The 17,335-nt window shown below is 43.6% G+C and overlaps 2 protein-coding genes across 2 annotated transcripts in view; both read left to right on the forward strand.

Annotated features, from left to right (window-relative positions):
* cep112 (centrosomal protein 112) overlaps positions 1 to 533 on the forward strand; it is a 144,387-nt gene extending 143,854 nt beyond the window's left edge. The window contains exon 26 of the mRNA XM_015356208.2: positions 465 to 533. Within this exon, the coding sequence (XP_015211694.2) occupies positions 465 to 533 (69 nt within the window). The remainder of the gene's footprint in view (positions 1 to 464) is intronic.
* A 2-nt stretch (positions 534 to 535) lies between these two features.
* Positions 536 to 17,335, forward strand: part of axin2 (axin 2 (conductin, axil)) — a 40,900-nt gene continuing 24,100 nt past the window's right edge. The window contains exons 1-2 of the mRNA XM_069194638.1: positions 536 to 626; positions 3,984 to 4,067. The gene's annotated coding sequence lies outside the window, so the exon portion shown is untranslated. The remainder of the gene's footprint in view (positions 627 to 3,983; positions 4,068 to 17,335) is intronic.

Consider the following 17,335-nt stretch of genomic DNA (forward strand, 5'->3'; position numbering starts at 1 on the left):
TTTTTCACCCCGATGCTTCAGAAACAGAGCTCAACAAATCAGGCTGCGCATTCTTATCGAGTTGCAAACAAAATTCATGGTTTTCTTTCCTGTCTGGGAAAAATATAGAAATGGAAGAAGGCAGTCTTTTTGCCAAAAAAACGGGCAAAAACATTTGCATTTACGTTTGACAACATTTTCATCTGCTATTCATTGATGAGGGCCTGCTGGAGTACTGCTGTTTTCAAAATAGGGCCTATTGCCATGGAACAGCACTGAAAACTTCTGCATTCGCAACTTGCAGAGGTAGAGCAGCACTGGGAAAACTGAACATCCCGGTGTAGGGAAAATGCTCTGGACTAGGGTATTGTGCTCGCTGATATAGTGGAGCCCGTTGCCCTGCAGCCACTAACTTTCAGAACGGCCCTGGGTCCACCTCGGCTTTTGCAGCTGGTCTGAGGAACTTCCGTTGTCTCTCGTTTCAGGTGAACTTCCTCCAGAAGCGCGCCGTTGTCCTTCAGGAGGACCTGGACGCCTGCCGCAGCAGGAGGTGACTGTTGGTTTACCTGCAGACTGGCTCTGTCCTCTCCTCCTCTCTCGGCGCACGAACGGCTGCTGTTCCACCCAGTGCTGCCAGAGCCTGTGAGGTGTACCGAGGAGACAAGGACAGGGGATCCTAATGAACGGGTCTGCCGGGCGGTTAGCAGCACCTGTGGTAGATCAGGGGATGGTTAGTCTTCATGAAGACACAGGAAGAGCTCCCTCCTGGGGAAACGAACGGCTCTTCACTTAGTCCTGGACTGCCTGGCCCTGCCCGGCCTGCAGGTGTCACTGTGCTGTCCTGGGATTCATCATCTCTCCCAGCAGCTCAGCTTTCTTCAGGAAAGCTCACTGATCCCCTGTCGCCTGCTAGTATGCTGAGCCCTTCTCGAGGAGCTTTTCACCAATTATAGATTTTTTGGGTAAAATGACGGTATGAATTTGGAGGGGATGGTAGCCAAAAGCACAGGTTGAACAGAAGTGTGATGCAGTTGTGAAGTGTGTAAAGGTGTGTTGCAGTTTAAAGTTCCCTGTTAAAACTGTCAGTATCTTGTGAGGACGCTGACTGTCTACACTAGTAGTGTTGTCATAAAACAGTAATAACTCAAGACAGCTCTGTTCCGTTAAGGATGAGGCGCTACGAGGTGCTGCCTGCGAGAATTATTAGTAATATGTTTGACAGATGTGTTTATCGCAAACAACGTACATTTCCGTCACAGATACACATTACTTAACCACGGCAGATTTGTTTTTGCAAACTAATTCTGGCTCCTAGGATGAATCTGAGTATAGTACCTGGCTCAAGGGTACCGCAGTGGGGTTCCTACCTGGATTTGAACCCAGGACCCTCTCAGGAGTCTTGAGTCCTGATTTGTGAGTCCTGACCCCTGCTCCATCATCTACCCATTTGTTCTGGGATTTCAGTGCTGTTTGCCAAACCAGGTTACAATGATGGACACTTGCTTATCACTATTAATAAAATGGAGTAATTGTGAAGGATTTAAAGGAGTGTGGGAGCGTGGACAAGCAGCCCTGCTCAGTTGTTGAAACCGATTTCCTGATTTCCTTCAGGAAGCAGGTGGAAGTTGTCTCTCCTGGATCAGGTGTCGGGTCCCTTGATGCAGTTTCTCACCTCCTTAAAGAGCTTCACCTTCTCTGCAGCAAAGCATAAATGCACAGTAGAAATGCGCTGGTTAAGTAAGAGCCTTGACAAAAGCCACGATGGAAGTCCTGCATTCAGCAGGGATTTTATTTTCATAAATAAAGAACATGTAACCTGTCTCTCACTAGGATGAAGTGAGTGATCCAAAAATTTTAAACTCTTTCGGTAAGAGGTGCAGGTTAATAAATAATAATAAGCATTGCAATTCAAAGTTAGTCTTGTTTCAGATACAGGGCATAAGTCCATTCCAGCCCAGCTGTATGTGTGTGTGTATGCCTATGTAATATACACAGATTGGAACATGCAAATTTGCCATTATTTTATCAAGTGAAAAACAAAATACGAATAGGGTATATGTAAACTACACATGGCTGTCTTGGTTAGTAAGTTAGTTACATATTATTGATGCCTGTGTATGCACCCTGCTTTATGTTAGAGAGGCGATCTCACAGTCCAGCAGAGTGTCAGTAACACAGGTCATTAATCACCTGCAGCCCAAACCTCTGATGTTTGTGAGATGATGATGTCCCAAAAGCACTGGACGCTGATTATTAATACATGACTGAAGGTCTAACAGGTGTGTAATGGTTTTTTTTTTATCTCATTCACTCTCATGATAAAACGAACATCCACGTACCCTGTTTCTAATTGGATTTAATTAATCCTTCAGATAGTTTTAGGTTTTTATTTATTTGTTGTGTTGAAAGGGAAGCGTCTCAGTGATTCCAATAATTCCCTACTTGAACTGCAGTGGAAACACTGAGCAACGGAGAGGAAGGGGAACTTCAAAACATCTGTCTGGCTAACTATACTGTCGAGACCAATTAATTGGCCAGTATGGATCAGATGGAGTATGGTTTTATGATTAGAGATAACAAATTGTTGTCTTTTTCTGAATTATCTCATCAAACTTTTAAAATTAAATCTAATTTTGTAAATTAAGTTTGCTGTCTAAAACCTTTCCTTTAAGAGAACTAAATCATCAACTGGGTAATTATAGCAATAAACTATTGCAGACTAACATACAAGTGAAGGCTCGGACGTTTTACAACCTTATCAATACAAGGTCAGACAAGTCTTTTGATAGTTGTGCATCTCAGTGGACAGCTGATCTCTGTGTAGGGTCAGAGGACGGACTTGGACACTGTGTGGCGTAATGTTAGTTATCCATTTAGAGCTTTACATAACAAACTGCTTCAGTACAACATTTTAAATAGACTTTATCATACCCCAGAAAAATTGAAAAAGATTAAGTGGCATAAAACAGGCATGTGTTCAAAATGTAACACACATAAAGGGTCATTATTGCACTTATTACGGTATTGTCAGCACATACAGTCATTCTGGACCTCCACAGTGAGGAAAGCTCTCAGGCACCTAACTATCTCAATTCCACTTACTCCCATTACATGTATCCTGGGTGATTTATCAAAGATTAAAGCAGAAATTCAATATAAAAATACTTTCTTGACTGTATTATTGCTAAAAAAAATAATATTGCGAAAATGGGTGGACAGTACAGGACCGTCGTACAGAGAATGGATTAAAGAGGCTAATCACAAGTTAAATTTGAAGAGATTTCATATAATTTACAGGGGAAATGTAATGAGTATAGGAAGGTTTGGGGCCCGTTAGAGACATACTTGAATGGCACTGGACGTTAAGAATATCAGGAAGTTTTTGAATTAAACTTTTTTTTTCTCATTGTGTTTTAATTATTCTTTGGGAATGTAAGAATTTTTTTGTCTGATAAAAAAGAAAAAAGAGAAAGAGTGAGAAAAAAAGAAAGAAGAAAAAAAAAGAAGTCCTTCAAAGTTGGGGGGGGGGGGGTGGAGGTGGGTTTAGGAAAAAAAAGGCAGCCGTCTGGGAATGACTGCCATTGTGCCCTGGTTCTGGTCAGGATCTGAACTGTGGAGCCTTTGAGCTCAGTGAACCACAGTGGTGGAACTCCTGAGCCATTAGCACTGCAAACAGCAAATCACCCCTGAATCACACTTCACAGCCTGGTGAATCACAGATAATTAGCTTGACTGCACTGTGTTGATAGACACAACCCCACATTATACCACCTTGGGCTTTTGGTTCAAAAGTACATTTGGCTGGGCTTGGTGCTGTACTCCAGACTTCAAGAACAAGCAACGTGTTGTTTTATGGATTCCTACATGTGTGTGATTCTGTTTATCCAGTCTTTGACTGGAAAGATACAGTATATCATGTCCCCAGATGACACTGTAGTAGTTTGTCTCCCAGCTGTTTTGTTCACTCCCAGGTGATAGCGCCCTTATTCTGTGCTTCCTCGTAGGTAACTGCTGCACTCGGACAGCCCCCTCGTCCTCGTCCACACCTGGTCCTGTTCAGTCCGGAGATGCAGAGATCACCTGCAGATGTGAGAACTGTGACTGTTTCCGCTGTCCCCTTAGAGTGTCTTTCAATAAGGAGATCTGCACACATCACAGTGGCGTTGTTTTTGTTTAACTTTGTGTTTCATTATTTATTTTTCTAATCTCATTTAATATTCTTTTTTCATTGTGGTCAAATTGAATTTTGCATTATACATCACGCAAGTATTTAATTTGTTTTGTAACAGGTATTAACTTTTTTTTAACAAAAAAATGAAGGTTTTTGTATTGATTGTATTTTATTATTTTTATATGACCTAACCATATCCCACTTTTATTAAAATGTTTTTTTGTGCTGCATGCCTGTATTATTTTGTCAGCAGAGCATGGTCATATACAACTGTACGTCTCATCTGTGGAGCCCCAGCCTTGCTGCTGCGAGGACTGGTGCAGCAGTGGGGCGGGATGTGAGAGATGGGTGGGTTTGAGGATGCACTTTGCGCCAGAAAAATAAATAGCTTCGCTTTTTTTCTTTCCCATTATGCTGATTTTTAAGAGCTAGGTACGAAATACAGAACGAGAGGTTCTCCTAATAAATGTGTTTTGCCAGCTGAGCACGGCGAGGTTAAGAGGGGTAATTTTCCTCTCTTCTGGAGTGGCGCGGGCTTCTCTTTGGGTCAAGGCAAGGCAGGCCTCTCTGGAGAGACACTTTAACTGATTCCTGGCTGGGTAGTCAGGGAGAAGAAAGCAAGGAGGCTTTAGGGACAAGATTCTGGTCTCTGGGGAGACTTTGTTTTGAATTTGAGCTGACATTTTTCTATACCATCCCATGACACCCCTTTTATCTCCCCTCTGAAGCATTAAGCACAGGCTTTGCAGAAACCGTTGCTCCTGTTGTCTGTGTGAAGGTATTGCATGCATGCCGGGGAGGCATACCTGCATTGTGGCTTAGCCCATATTTCATGTCTGTTTCAGTGCACATACTGTTGTATGTTTAACTTTCTCCTTACAATAGCCCTGTCAGAGATGCCTGCGCTTTAAGCAAGGCTGGCCTTAATGCACAGCAAGAGCGTCCAGGTTAATCCAGCTGAGCAGCTTGAGATCAGTCCCTTCTGATATCTCTTGGATTCAGAGTCCAAGAGCAGCAGCTGGTACAGACCAGGCAGATGTTCATGTGTGAGAAGCATTCAGAGATTTGTGTTCATGTTTTTATTTTGAATTTGCCACTTATTTCGTTCCTTTTCATAACCCCCGATTTTGGAATTGTCCGTTCTTTAATTGCTGTGAGGACAAAGCTTCAGCTCTCCGAACAGAGAGGGAGAGCCAGCCGTAAGCTACACACCTGCGTGCTGGTGTCCTGCCGTTGTCCTCCTCACAGTGTCCGCAGCAGGGGCCCCCCGTGGCTGGAGGACCGCTGCAGACTCCCGCCGATCCAGGAACCACAGGGCTCATCGCTTCTCACCCCTCATCCCCTTCAGAGCCACTCTGCTCCCTTGGCCATGAGGGCCACCCAGTTACCGGCTGGACGTTCAGGGCCGTTCAGAGCAGTCTGGAGAACGGGCCCTGAGAAAGCACCCCCCCCCGCACATTACAGTGGGGACTAAACAGGAAGTCGCCATTGAATGGAGGGCTTTTTTTTTTTTTTTTTTTAGTTTATCATGTAATTTTTTTTTATTCCTATCAAGTGCTGCAAATTAAAAGGCGTTCAGCAGCGAATTTAAAAATGAAAGGGCGAACTTAAATATGGTATCATAACTTGACTGTAAACATATTATCTGCTCTTCGGGCTGCAAGGGGATAGAAGTGAGATTCTATTTCTGAGGCGACGGCTTAGCAGGAGCAATTACACATGTTTTATGTGATGTCTTTGCCTGTAATTTTTCAGTGATATTTGAAGTGTCCATCCAGTAATGGGCCCTTTTATTTTTTTAATCTAGCATTAAATGAATTTGTTTGTCATCTGCGTGTCTGCAAAAAGCAATGTTTTTTTAGAGAAGTTGCTGCAAGGATGAGACTGAACAGCCACTTATGAACCATGTTTTTTAAAAGACAGTAGGGGGAAGTATTCGAAAAAATTGTAGAAATCTTTATTTTTGAAGATTTGTGGTGGCAACACATGCGATTTAGGCCCTGCTTTTCAAAAGGTTCATTAATGAGCTAAAGTAGATTTAAGTAAGTATACTTGTTTTTGCAGCTCTTTAAATTAAAGATAATTGTATTTAATGATGCCTTTCCTTTAAGATGAGCTATCTGTAATTAGACATTAAAAAAAAAACATTCAATTGGAAATCATTTTTTCAGCCTTCGGGTTTCAGCAAGCTGTAGGGCTGTTATAAACACAGGTATGACTTTGGGAATGTGGCTTTCTGGTAGATTTGTTTTTTGTTTCTTAAAGGTAATGCAGTAATGCACAACAGGTGTTTTACGAAAAACTGTTAGCTTAATTCAGAGATCACTAAGCAGCTAAGTCCATAAATCATAGTTTGCAAGGAATGAAACTGTGAGCTGTTAAGAGGTCACAGGGGGAAATCAGCCTCTGTCCTTCCTCTCCTTTCATGTGGGGATCAGGGCTAATCGCTTTTAACTGATCACCTCATTTCCATTTTAAAACAAACACCTGTGGGGCCATAAGAAGCTCACTCTGAAGTCTGAGAGCCCCACATTTTATGGTTCCAGGTTTGAGTTTGATGTTTTTTTCTTTGCAAAAGCCATCCAACCACCTCTTCATTCATGAGAAACAAATCCTTTCCCCAACAACGGACTCTCGAATTTAATTAAAACCTGCATGTTGTTTTGAAGTAAACCCAAGGCCTTTGTTAGTCCTAAGGTACAGTTTATGTGCCAACAGGGAAATCGGTGTGCAGTTGCTTTCATAAGTTTGTATATTTTATTTTTAAATCTTGAAACCTTTAGGAAGTAATTTTGCTATGCTCACACCCTTTTTTATGTTTTCATAAATTCGTTTTTAGTGTTCTAGTTATATAGTTTAAGACTAGCTCACAAGAATCTTTTACATTTCAATCTGTCAGTTTTATTCTTATATAGTTAGTGCCTTTCCATACAGAGCACCCTTGAGGCACTTTCCATAAATTATAAAGTATTAACAGCAATTGGATTAAACTATAGCCTGTCACTAAACTGGATAGATGTTCCTTTGGAGAAATTTGCCTTGTGCCTAAAAGGCTCTAGATCTACTGTAAGGGTCAGAAGGTCTTTTAAGAAAAAAAGCTGAAGGAAAGATGAGCATAATTTTAATATGCAGTGCTGTATTCTTCTATGTGGTTTCTAATTTTGCCGTTTTTTATTTTTAGATTAGCACAGGACTCTTCTGCAGAATTCCTTCAAAAATCCATTTCTGTGCTTCTGGAATGGTAGGAGAGAGAGGATGCTAACTACTTACACTTTTTTGACAGCTCTGACAATTTTGGATACTGACCTTGAGGGAGAGACATTTCCTCCTCTCGATAACCATGTTGGCTGTAGGAATCTCACTGAATAGTGTGCCCATCTGACTTCATAACTTAATTATGAATAATAAGGAATTTTAACTGTGACTGAAGTTTAAAAGATGCATCAAGAATCAATGGACAAAAAAACAGTCTCGTCCTGATTTAGATCAGTAAAGATAATACTCTAAGCGTTAGTTCTCAGTTTCACTGTGGGAGTGTGTGATACAGTATCCTAGGTTGATCACCTATTAAGAACTGTTTAGTCAGATACAAGCAAATCTTAATTCACAAGCTGGGGATAGACTGCAGAAAGTCCTGTGGGCTGAAGGTTTGGGAAATAATGCACTGTAGAGCATTTTTGAAGCCAAGGACCCACATTTAGGGGGAGGGGCGGGGGAGCACTGCATATCTTAGCATGTTTGCAAGATGAAAGAAATCTTCAAAACAATAGTATCCTGCTCTGGAAAGATTTAGCACAAAAGGCACAGTTCACACACAGCCCCCTCCCCCACTGCCTCTCGCATCCAGGAACACTGAAAGACAAGGGAAAAGACGTAAACACACATGCGTCTGTGCACAAGCAGCTGCGGTATTCCCCAATACATAGACAACCGGAGACTTAAAGTGTGTATTTCCACCAGATAAAGACATTTGAGACGCATTATAATGCTTAAGGAATTCAGAGTCAAGGCTTCTTTGATCTGAGCTTTAAGGGACACAAGCATGGGGCCTTGCCTCTCTCTGGAAGCGCCGATTGGATTTATTTCATGTGTTTACTGTACGTCTCAAAGCTGGTTCCTCACTGCAGCCTGCCTGCACGGGCACTGCCTTCCCAGCCTGCTCCTGCACCCCGCCTGGCACCTCCCTGCTGGATACAAGCAGGCAGGCAGGCAGGGGTCACCGCCAGGCCCTTTGATCCAGGGTGCGCCGCCCCTCTCGGACGCTGGGTCCGGTGGTGAACGGGGGTGTGACCCAGCTGTCTGATGGTCAGCCGGGACACCACCCACTCGGGGAGCAGAGCACAGGACAAAACCCCAGAGACGTCAGCAGCCTTCTCCTCTCACGGCCAGGGATGCTGACAGCTGCTTCTTTATTTGCTTCTGTTGTTCTTATGCGTTGTAATTCACTCCAAGCGCACCAGGGTGCCCGAACTGACCGTTTCTGTGTTTTGTCGGCGCTCCGGTTCTTCGTGTCCCGGTACTGCAGCCAGACCCGGCAAGATCCGCAGTTCGCAGATACGGGGTCTCTGCGCTTGTCGCCTAATGATTTTGATAAACATACTATGTGTCTTTCAAAAAAGTTTGTTCATAGAGGCTGTTAGCTTTTAGCATGTAAATATTGAAATGTTGGGATGGGTATTTTTTCGGTAAAAAAAAACCCCAACAAAATCTGCCTTGGTTACACAAGAGAGTAGAGGCATGAGATCATGTTACGTGAAAGAGCTTCAGTTATTTTGGCACTGGGAGTGCGGACCCCTGCCCAGTTTGCTTCATCTCAAGGTGTCAGGACCAGCGAGTGTTGGAGATGCTCGGCGGCTCTGCGGGCTGTCGCCTGATAACACCTTCTGTAGTTCTGAGAGGCGAAAGGAGGCTGCGAGGTTGTTGAAACAGCTGGATGAGAATGTGAGATAACAGAGGGGATGACAGTCGCTCTCCAGAATGACCTTTTGCCAAGAGGGGACCAGAGATGTGCTGTAGAGATATGCGGAGCTGGACTGTCTCAGGGAAATCTGAGGGATAAAATGTTTGTGACACTCACAAAGTCATAAATGAGCAAAACAGAAATGGAGGAAAAAAACACTTGAGGAAATATTGGAATGCAAAGGGGAGGTTATTTTTCTTATTAGAAAGAAAGTTGTTCTGTCATTTTGAGGGTCATTTTGAAATAGGACGAATGACTGTGAGCGGGAAAAGGAGAGATGATCTTTTGTGTGTATTGAAAACATTTTGGATTTGGCCAGGCTCTTGTTAAGGGTGGTTTACAGCAGAGATGGGTGTGTAGTGGTGGTCGAAAACAGGGACAGATCAAAACACATTTTTGCCAGTCTTTTTAAAATTTCATAAAAACAAGAGAAGCCCATACCGTCTGTGAAATGGTGCCTGCACACACAGCCCTTGAATATTTCACAATCCGTAATATAGCTGGATGAAAAGCAGTGTTGTTCATTGGGAATTTATCTATGTTTTTAAGAGGAATGTTTTATTTTCTAAAAATAGATTAACAAATTACAAACAAAAGGAGAAAAGGGTTAATTTAACTTTAATTAGGAAAGGCTAGAAGCTGGGAGGAAGTGTCTAAGCATGCTGTGTTAAATGCTCCTGTTCTCTGATCCAACTTCTGTATTTAATGTCCTTCACTTTCGTATTTTGAATGGCCAGTTATTATTTTTTCTATTATGACTCTCCCAGTTTGCAAATTGCCGCATTTAACCTGCTGTGCTCGCCACTACAGCACCCCAAAAGCTGCACCAGCGTCAGCGGGGTCACTGGTGTATGGCAAGTCGAGGGTACCCCAGCAGGGCTTAGCCAGGTGCCCCCAACCCCCATCAGAGGCTGCTGCACCCTGGGCTGGATGGGTTGATCTGTGGGCAGCAGGGCTCTGCAGGGCTCTGCAGCACACCGACAGAGCCACAAGGGGGAACGCGCTGGAGCTCTGTGTGGAGGAAAGAGTCTGATTGATTATTTCAGTGGGCATTTACAATAAGCAATCCGATCATACACATAGTCATGCACGTAGACCTAAACTAAAACAGCACAGCTGGGACTAATCTGGCCAACCTGCCTCAAACATGCAGAAAAAGCTTAAAAGTATATTTTGTAATACATAGCTCTGAAGAATCTAAATGCCTTAACGGTGGAGTTGGTCCACTGGAGTTATTTTAAACGTGTCCCACTTTGGTCATGAATTAGCAAGGAATTCGTTTTTGCAACACAATACGTGATTAGAGCAAAACTGGCCATGAATGATCAACGATGTTCATGCTGTCAGAGGCCCTTTCTTTCCCCTCCACAAACCAAAAAATTGCAAACAATTACACATCCAGACTTGTTGTTCATTTCTTTAAAAACTTTGGCTTGTCAGGGCTCAACAAAGCAAAGAAAAAGTATTTGACCCACCGCCCTCACCTCTTGCGGCAGCCAGATTTTCCCTCTGACCATCAGTCTGACAATCTCAATTAAAAGATCAAATTAGTTCATCACTTTTAATTAAACCTTGTGAGTGCATGAAAAGAAAGCTGCCCAGCTGTGATCCTGAAGTCAATAACCTGGCTTTTTTCCCTGAAGAAATGGTGGGATGAGTTGGACATGGTACATAACACTCTTAAAGTTAGAAAAGTCCGCCATTCATCGGCTTGTTAGGGGCCGTTAAGAGGATCTTATTAAAAGAGACAATTTGGGAAAATAAATTTTCATTTTTAACTACTTTCAATTACTTACATACTTATTTAGTATTTAATTAGCTGCTAACTCCACCACAGGTGAGACAGGCTGAATGCCTTACCTGAATGAGCTTTTTAATCATGTGCAGTGAAAGCATGAAGTGATTTAATTTCAGCTGCAGCAGGCCAGGGTTGCTAGCTCGTGTCGTCCATGGCCTGCTCTTTTACCCAGTTATGTTAACCTGCAGCTGCAGTATGAACACATGGCTGGGCTCAGTAGCAAAACGAGGAAATCAGCTCTTGGAGCCAGTTGTGCTTTTTATAGGCGAGTGAATCCCTCAGAGGATGTGGTTTTATTTTTCATGCACACTGCATAAATAACCTATTATTTTTCGTTGTCGAATTTGGCTGTTTGTTTTCGAGCAGGAGTATGCTCCTCTATCCGTGCTGTCTGGTGGAGGGGCAGGCAGTGCCCTCGTGTCTGACACGGAGCCCCTCAGCCAGCCAGCTCGGCTCACTCATCTTTTCTCATGGATTTCCTGTCAGGTCTGCAGCTGTTAATTGCGCGCCAAGTCAAAGGCCAGACAGTTTTACAAGCACCTTGTCAGTTCTGCAAGACAACATACTGTCATACGTGTTTTCCTTATTGTCTTTTTTGATTCTTTTTAGCATTTCATATTTTTAGTAGGATGCAGCAGAGGCTTGCTTTGGCTTGCATTGACTCTCCCCTGCCTGTTTCTTGTAGGGTCCCAGAGTTTTGGTTTCAGACTAGGCCGTTTGTTTCAGACACCTACGACTCTTAGCATAAAGAAAGAACTTGCTGTCTCCTTCAGTCACCCTACTGGTGTGCCTGGTTTCACCAGTCAGGAGGACCGAAGAGCATCGCACATCAGCTCGGCACCTGCTGAGCTCAGTCAGCTGATTATAGAAATCCACGGGCACCTGCTCTGTAAGATCACATCGGGCTCTGCCTCTTGCCAGTGTCCTGATTCTCTGCTCGTCACCCCCCAGGTCTCCTCGGGCCCCGGTTTCAGGCGATGCCAGTGGAAGGGAAAGGCCCGACGGTGACAGTCTCGGGTTCATGGGGTTCGGTAGCACAGCGCTCGAACCCGCTGAGCCACCCGGGCCCCACCCCGACTCGCGCTGGAGAGCACCTGGCAAGAGATCGCCTGGCTTGGGCCCCAGCTGCACCTTCATGCGCCTTCGAGCAACATCCCACCCAGCGCTCAGGCTGCGTTCGGCTCCCCGTGGGACACGGGTGGGAGTGTGACAGCGTACTTTCATTTCCATCTGCAGCTAGTCTTGGCCCGTCAAAAGGAAAGAGAGGCAAACATGAACTAGTTCTCAGGATATGGAAGACAACAGCCACAATCAGGGGAATGGCTGAGGCTGGCTAGCAAGCAGGCACTGGTTGTTGACTGCGTACCGCTCATTGGTTTTTACAGCAAGCTTGAGTGATTGTGGACAAAGCCTAGATCTGATTGCAGCAACTGTTCACTCAGAGTGGATCAAGCAGGATCACTCGTCCATCAGCAGGACCGGCTGCTGTTGCTGTTGCTAATATATGAGAGAGAATAAAAGCTTTTTTGTGTTTTTTTCACTCATCTCGCACCTAAAAACATGACAAAAACACATTTCTGACAGAGCAGGAAGGGAACAGAATGCCCTTTCTCCTCCTTCTACAAGAGCATGTTCTAGCCTCTTAATTTTTTCTTTTTTTCTGGTTTTAATTCAGCCTTAAATTCTCTGCATTGGCTTGCTTGGGTTAGAGAAGAAAACAGATCCTATGGCCACAGTCCCTCCACAGTTGTGTCTCATTATTTTGAGTCTTTGGTGCTCAGGGTTGTGTTTATTCAAAGCAGATCAACACCAGTGAGTAATCTGAGGATCGTTCTGGGACTTTAATGAACATTAAAAAGAAAAACCTTTAAGTTACATTTTCACTATCCTCCTTTAAAAAAAACAGGGAAAAAAGGGCTGCCACATTGTGAGACTTCATTACCACGGCCTTTAAGGTTTCATGGCAAGAAGGGGATTAGGATGAACATTAGACGTTGTTTCGATACATTGTTAAACTTTAAAGTCAAGCGAAAAATGGGATTAAAAACAAAAAAAAAGTAATAAATAACCTTCTGTGCCTGGAATCTTCCATGCAGGCATAACTTTATTAAAATTGTACAGGTTGCAGCAATGTCAGTATTCTGCCTGTCGCCAGTTACATACTTATTTAGTGACTATTTGAAAGTTAAAAATGAAAGTTTATTTTCCCAAATTGTCTCTTTTAACTAGATCCTCTTAACAGCCCATAACAAGCCGATGAATGGCGGCCTTTTCTAACTTTAAGAGTGTTATGTACCATGTCCGACTTCAAAGCCCTTCTTAACTCCACACTTTAATTGTATCTTCGCCTGCTGCCTTGCATGGCATCTGATTCTGCTGACAACTGCTTTCTCTCTCTCCCTTCCTCTCTCCTTCCCCCCCCCCCCTCTCCCTCTCTCCGAACCCCACAAGAGGAGCACCAGGACTCCTCCAGCTCCTCTTCCGTCTCCCTGTCTCTCCCTCTCCTCGACAGGCCCTTTCAAACCGGACATTCACACTTCTCTCTGCTGCGACCTGCTAGTTAATTGTTGTGAGCCTCCCTCCCCCCCAGCCCCCCCCCACCCTTTTCATTTTCTATTGTCCTCCAGAAATTCCTCGGTCTGGCCTGAGATAAAGGGATAATCACTTCAAAGCGAACTGCTAAGAGTTTAACCCTGAGCTGGAGAGAGAAAAAGAGGGACAATACGGTAATTGAGAGCAGTAAGAGATCACAGAGGTTGTTCAAAGAGAAGAGCAGGCACACTTTCCTCTCAGTTTTATTAGTGTTTATGGAAGTCCTGAAGCTGATCCTGTCACCCCCACCCCTCCAGCCCAGGACTGGCAGCCCGTCCCTGTGTCCTCAGCACCACTCCAAATCATTTATTTCACAATTAATGTCGGCCTTAACAGATGTGTTCTGCTGTTACACAGATGCTCCTCGGAAAACACAAAACAAAGTTTTAAATCCCCCCATAAAGTTAATCTGTTTTTTTAAAGCTGCCAGATTGCATCTTCTAGCCTTTCTGGCTTAGGTATCACACGTAAAATGGGAAATTATAATATAAATTATATCAAATGGGAATGATAATATAAAAATCAATGAAGTAGGCATTAATCTTAATGATCTAGCCTAGGATACATTATTATAATAGCAAAAAAATAGTTAATTTGTGACGATTTCACCAGATTCTGGGCGCTGGTGCTGTTTTGCAAAACTAGCAGAAATGATCCAGTTTGCAGGTGGGGCTTTGGATGACAACACTGATTTCAAAGAAATGCAATAAATGAGTGTTTAGCCCAAACAAAATTTGTTACATTTTTATGCCTCCTGGTATACAAGAACAAAGAATCACTGAAAAATCCCACAGTAATCGACATTATTCTGCCCGGAGCTGCTCGAAGATTGAGACTGGAAGTTTGTGCCCCTGCTGCGGAAGCACGTAGTGTGAACGATGGTACTTCAGAGCCTTTAAGGGATAAACCTTCTGCGCTGTATCATGCACCATGAAAAATTGCCCTGGTATTTTAAGGTTTGCAAAGCAACATATTTATAGATCAGAGCTATTCTTGCTCCATGGCAGATTGCTTTTAGCTTTTAGGATGTTTTTTTACAAATTAAACATGTCTATATATGTATACATTATATATATAGTAATTCCACTCCACAGCAGGGAGGCCTGTATAACCACCTACTAGCAGGAGAGGCCGGCATGACCTCTGTGGCCAGGGTTGCCTTCACAACGCCCCTGCTATCCCATCAGTAACCCTGTTTTATTGGACCTTCACAAGCAGACACCAGAGCCATAAAGGCCAGCAGCCTTGTGCTCTCCCCAGCCCACCAGTGCTTTGTAAAGGGCCGTGTCTGCTTGCGAAGATGTAAAGTGAAGTGTCAAGGAGGGGTCAGGCAGGAGGTCAGCTTGCACTGAGGCCTTACAGCACTCTATCACAGCCGAGCTCCTGCCGGCCCCCGGCCAGGGACACAGAGGTGGGCGAATGGTCGCGGTGCAGCGCCAGGGTTTGCCAATCAAGGCTGACGGACTTTCTGAATCGAGAGCAGCATCCCTTGCATTCCCCAGATGATCCTCTGGGTAACGGCAGCACAGGCATGTTGACTGGAATCATCAGCATGATCGTTCAGCCATGATTAACAGGCTTCCCAGCCATGTCGATGAAGCTGGCAGCTTGACACCCTTCGGGGAGAAACAGTTGCTCAGATCACACAAGCACGAGTGACCAGGAGAGGTCGACAGGACAAATGGCTTCCTCTTGCGTTCACCCGTTCTGATGAAACTGAGCTGGTTTCTTGCTGAGACCTTCATCTAAATTATCTTAGATAAAATAATTGTTGTTTCTACAGTGAATGGAGTTTGACAACGTTACATAGCACAACACGAAGAATGAATGAACATGAAACTGGGGGCATCATGGGAACACAACATATAGTACAATATAATGTAACTGCATTTAAATCCTGTTAAAGGCTGAAATCTGAGAACCTGACCCTTGGATTCCACTGAGAATTCAAAGCCTGCTCCGCTGCCATTCTTCTTCAGGAGAAAAGGAGGGTTATTTACATAAACAAATAAAGGAGGCAAATTAAGAAAGTGCCGACACTGACACAGCTGTCAGCCTTCAAGGGCTCGAGGTGCGTTGCTCTGACACGATCTCAGTCCCAAAAGGTGTCTGAAATGATGCCCCATTTCTGCAGGTCAGCAGAGGACACCTGTGATTCTTATTCAAAGAAGAACCGTTCACCGGTTCTCCGAGTGATTTGCGTTATATCATTTTAATTGGACTGAAACTATACACAGCAGACTAGCCTAGTATCACACTTAAAAGGAAATGCTCCTAAAATATTTATATTCCATCCACTCTGGAGTTCCAGAATCTTTTAAGTCCATCAGCATTCTCTGACTCCTGGGGATTCTGTAAAGAGAAACTGACCTGGCTATCTCCATCTTCTTATTAAGTCTTTTTCTGCGGTGGCTACTCACTCACAGGGGATCTCAGTGATAATGCACTGGTAATGCTTGTAGGCTGATGAGCAGAACACCCCAAACGGCTTTTAAAAAAGGCTCAGATGCTTCCTCCGCACAGAGCTGTCACAGTGGAGCGAGAGGCACGGCGAGCTCGAGTTCGCCACAGACTGATCCTTTCTTCTTTCTGCCCAAGGAGCAGGTCAGACAGCCCCAGCGGTGGCCCCTGTCCTGGCCAGCTTGACCAGGGGCCTGCATATACTAATACAGTATACATACAAATGTCCAGTTCATATTGTACATTTCTACAAGGTCCCTGTAGCCCCCTCTCAGTCTTGTTTGTTTAGTCACTGTAAGACACTTTAACATCTAGTTAATCAGACTGCAAGAGTAGAGATAGTGACTGACAGGGCTACTGTCTCCAGGTTAACAGTTGAAGTAAATGAACGTGATGAAAGATGATCTGGCCAAGTAGTAACATACAGATGCTGAATAATAGAGGACGCAGACCAGTGCCTTGTGGGACACCAGAGGTGACCAGAATGACATCAGAGGCTTTGTCTCCTATTGACACACAGATTGTTTTTAAGAGCAACTCCAGAAATGCTAGCACAGGTATATAATCAAAACCTTGCAGAGGTTAACAGTGTCAGCACTGAGTTCCAGTAAAACACAGACGTGATACAGCAATGCCAATTTCTGGAGCCATGAGGAGATCTTTAGTCACCGCCACCAGAGTGCTTTCAGTACTGTTGAAACTTCTGAAACCTGACTGACAGAGTTCAAAGAGCTTAGTACAGTCGTGATGTTACCAGACATATTTTATTAACAGGGTAGAAATAGCTGCACACTTGAGTGACGATGGCAGAGTCGGTAATTCATTAATATCTTGGGCAAATGGGCAAAGAGCTGAAAAGCAGGAAGACAATAAGATTAGAAAAAGGACTAAGACAGATGGTCGTGAAGAGACTGTTCTGTACCATGACAGTTAAAGAGAATAGAGAGTTTCCCTATCAGAACAAGTGAGAAAAATCCCAGCTCAGCACACAGCTGCTCTAAATCCTTGGGAGAAGCTTCTGATATTGTCTACCTTGTTGTGAAGGAATAACAAGAACATGTTCCAGTGCTCTTTTGTGGTAGGAAGAGTAGATGATAAAGATATTGCCTTTTGACTCCCAAGATATTATTAACGATTGAGAAAAATTGTCTTAGATTATGTCTATTGTCTAAGATATGTTTAACCTGGTCTGAATAAAAATAATATGAATTAGACTATTCTTTAAAAACCCTGTTACAAATAAAGTTTGTAATAATACTCCCATTATGTAGGGTGCAATGTGTACCTGATACTTAAGGGGAGTTAGGAATTCATGGTTTTGAAAACCACTGATGACATTTTACAGGGTGTATTTATATCTGTGATATTTATAGGC

This window comes from Lepisosteus oculatus, chromosome 9 (genome assembly GCF_040954835.1).
Source record: "Lepisosteus oculatus isolate fLepOcu1 chromosome 9, fLepOcu1.hap2, whole genome shotgun sequence".
Lineage (NCBI taxonomy): Eukaryota > Metazoa > Chordata > Actinopteri > Semionotiformes > Lepisosteidae > Lepisosteus > Lepisosteus oculatus.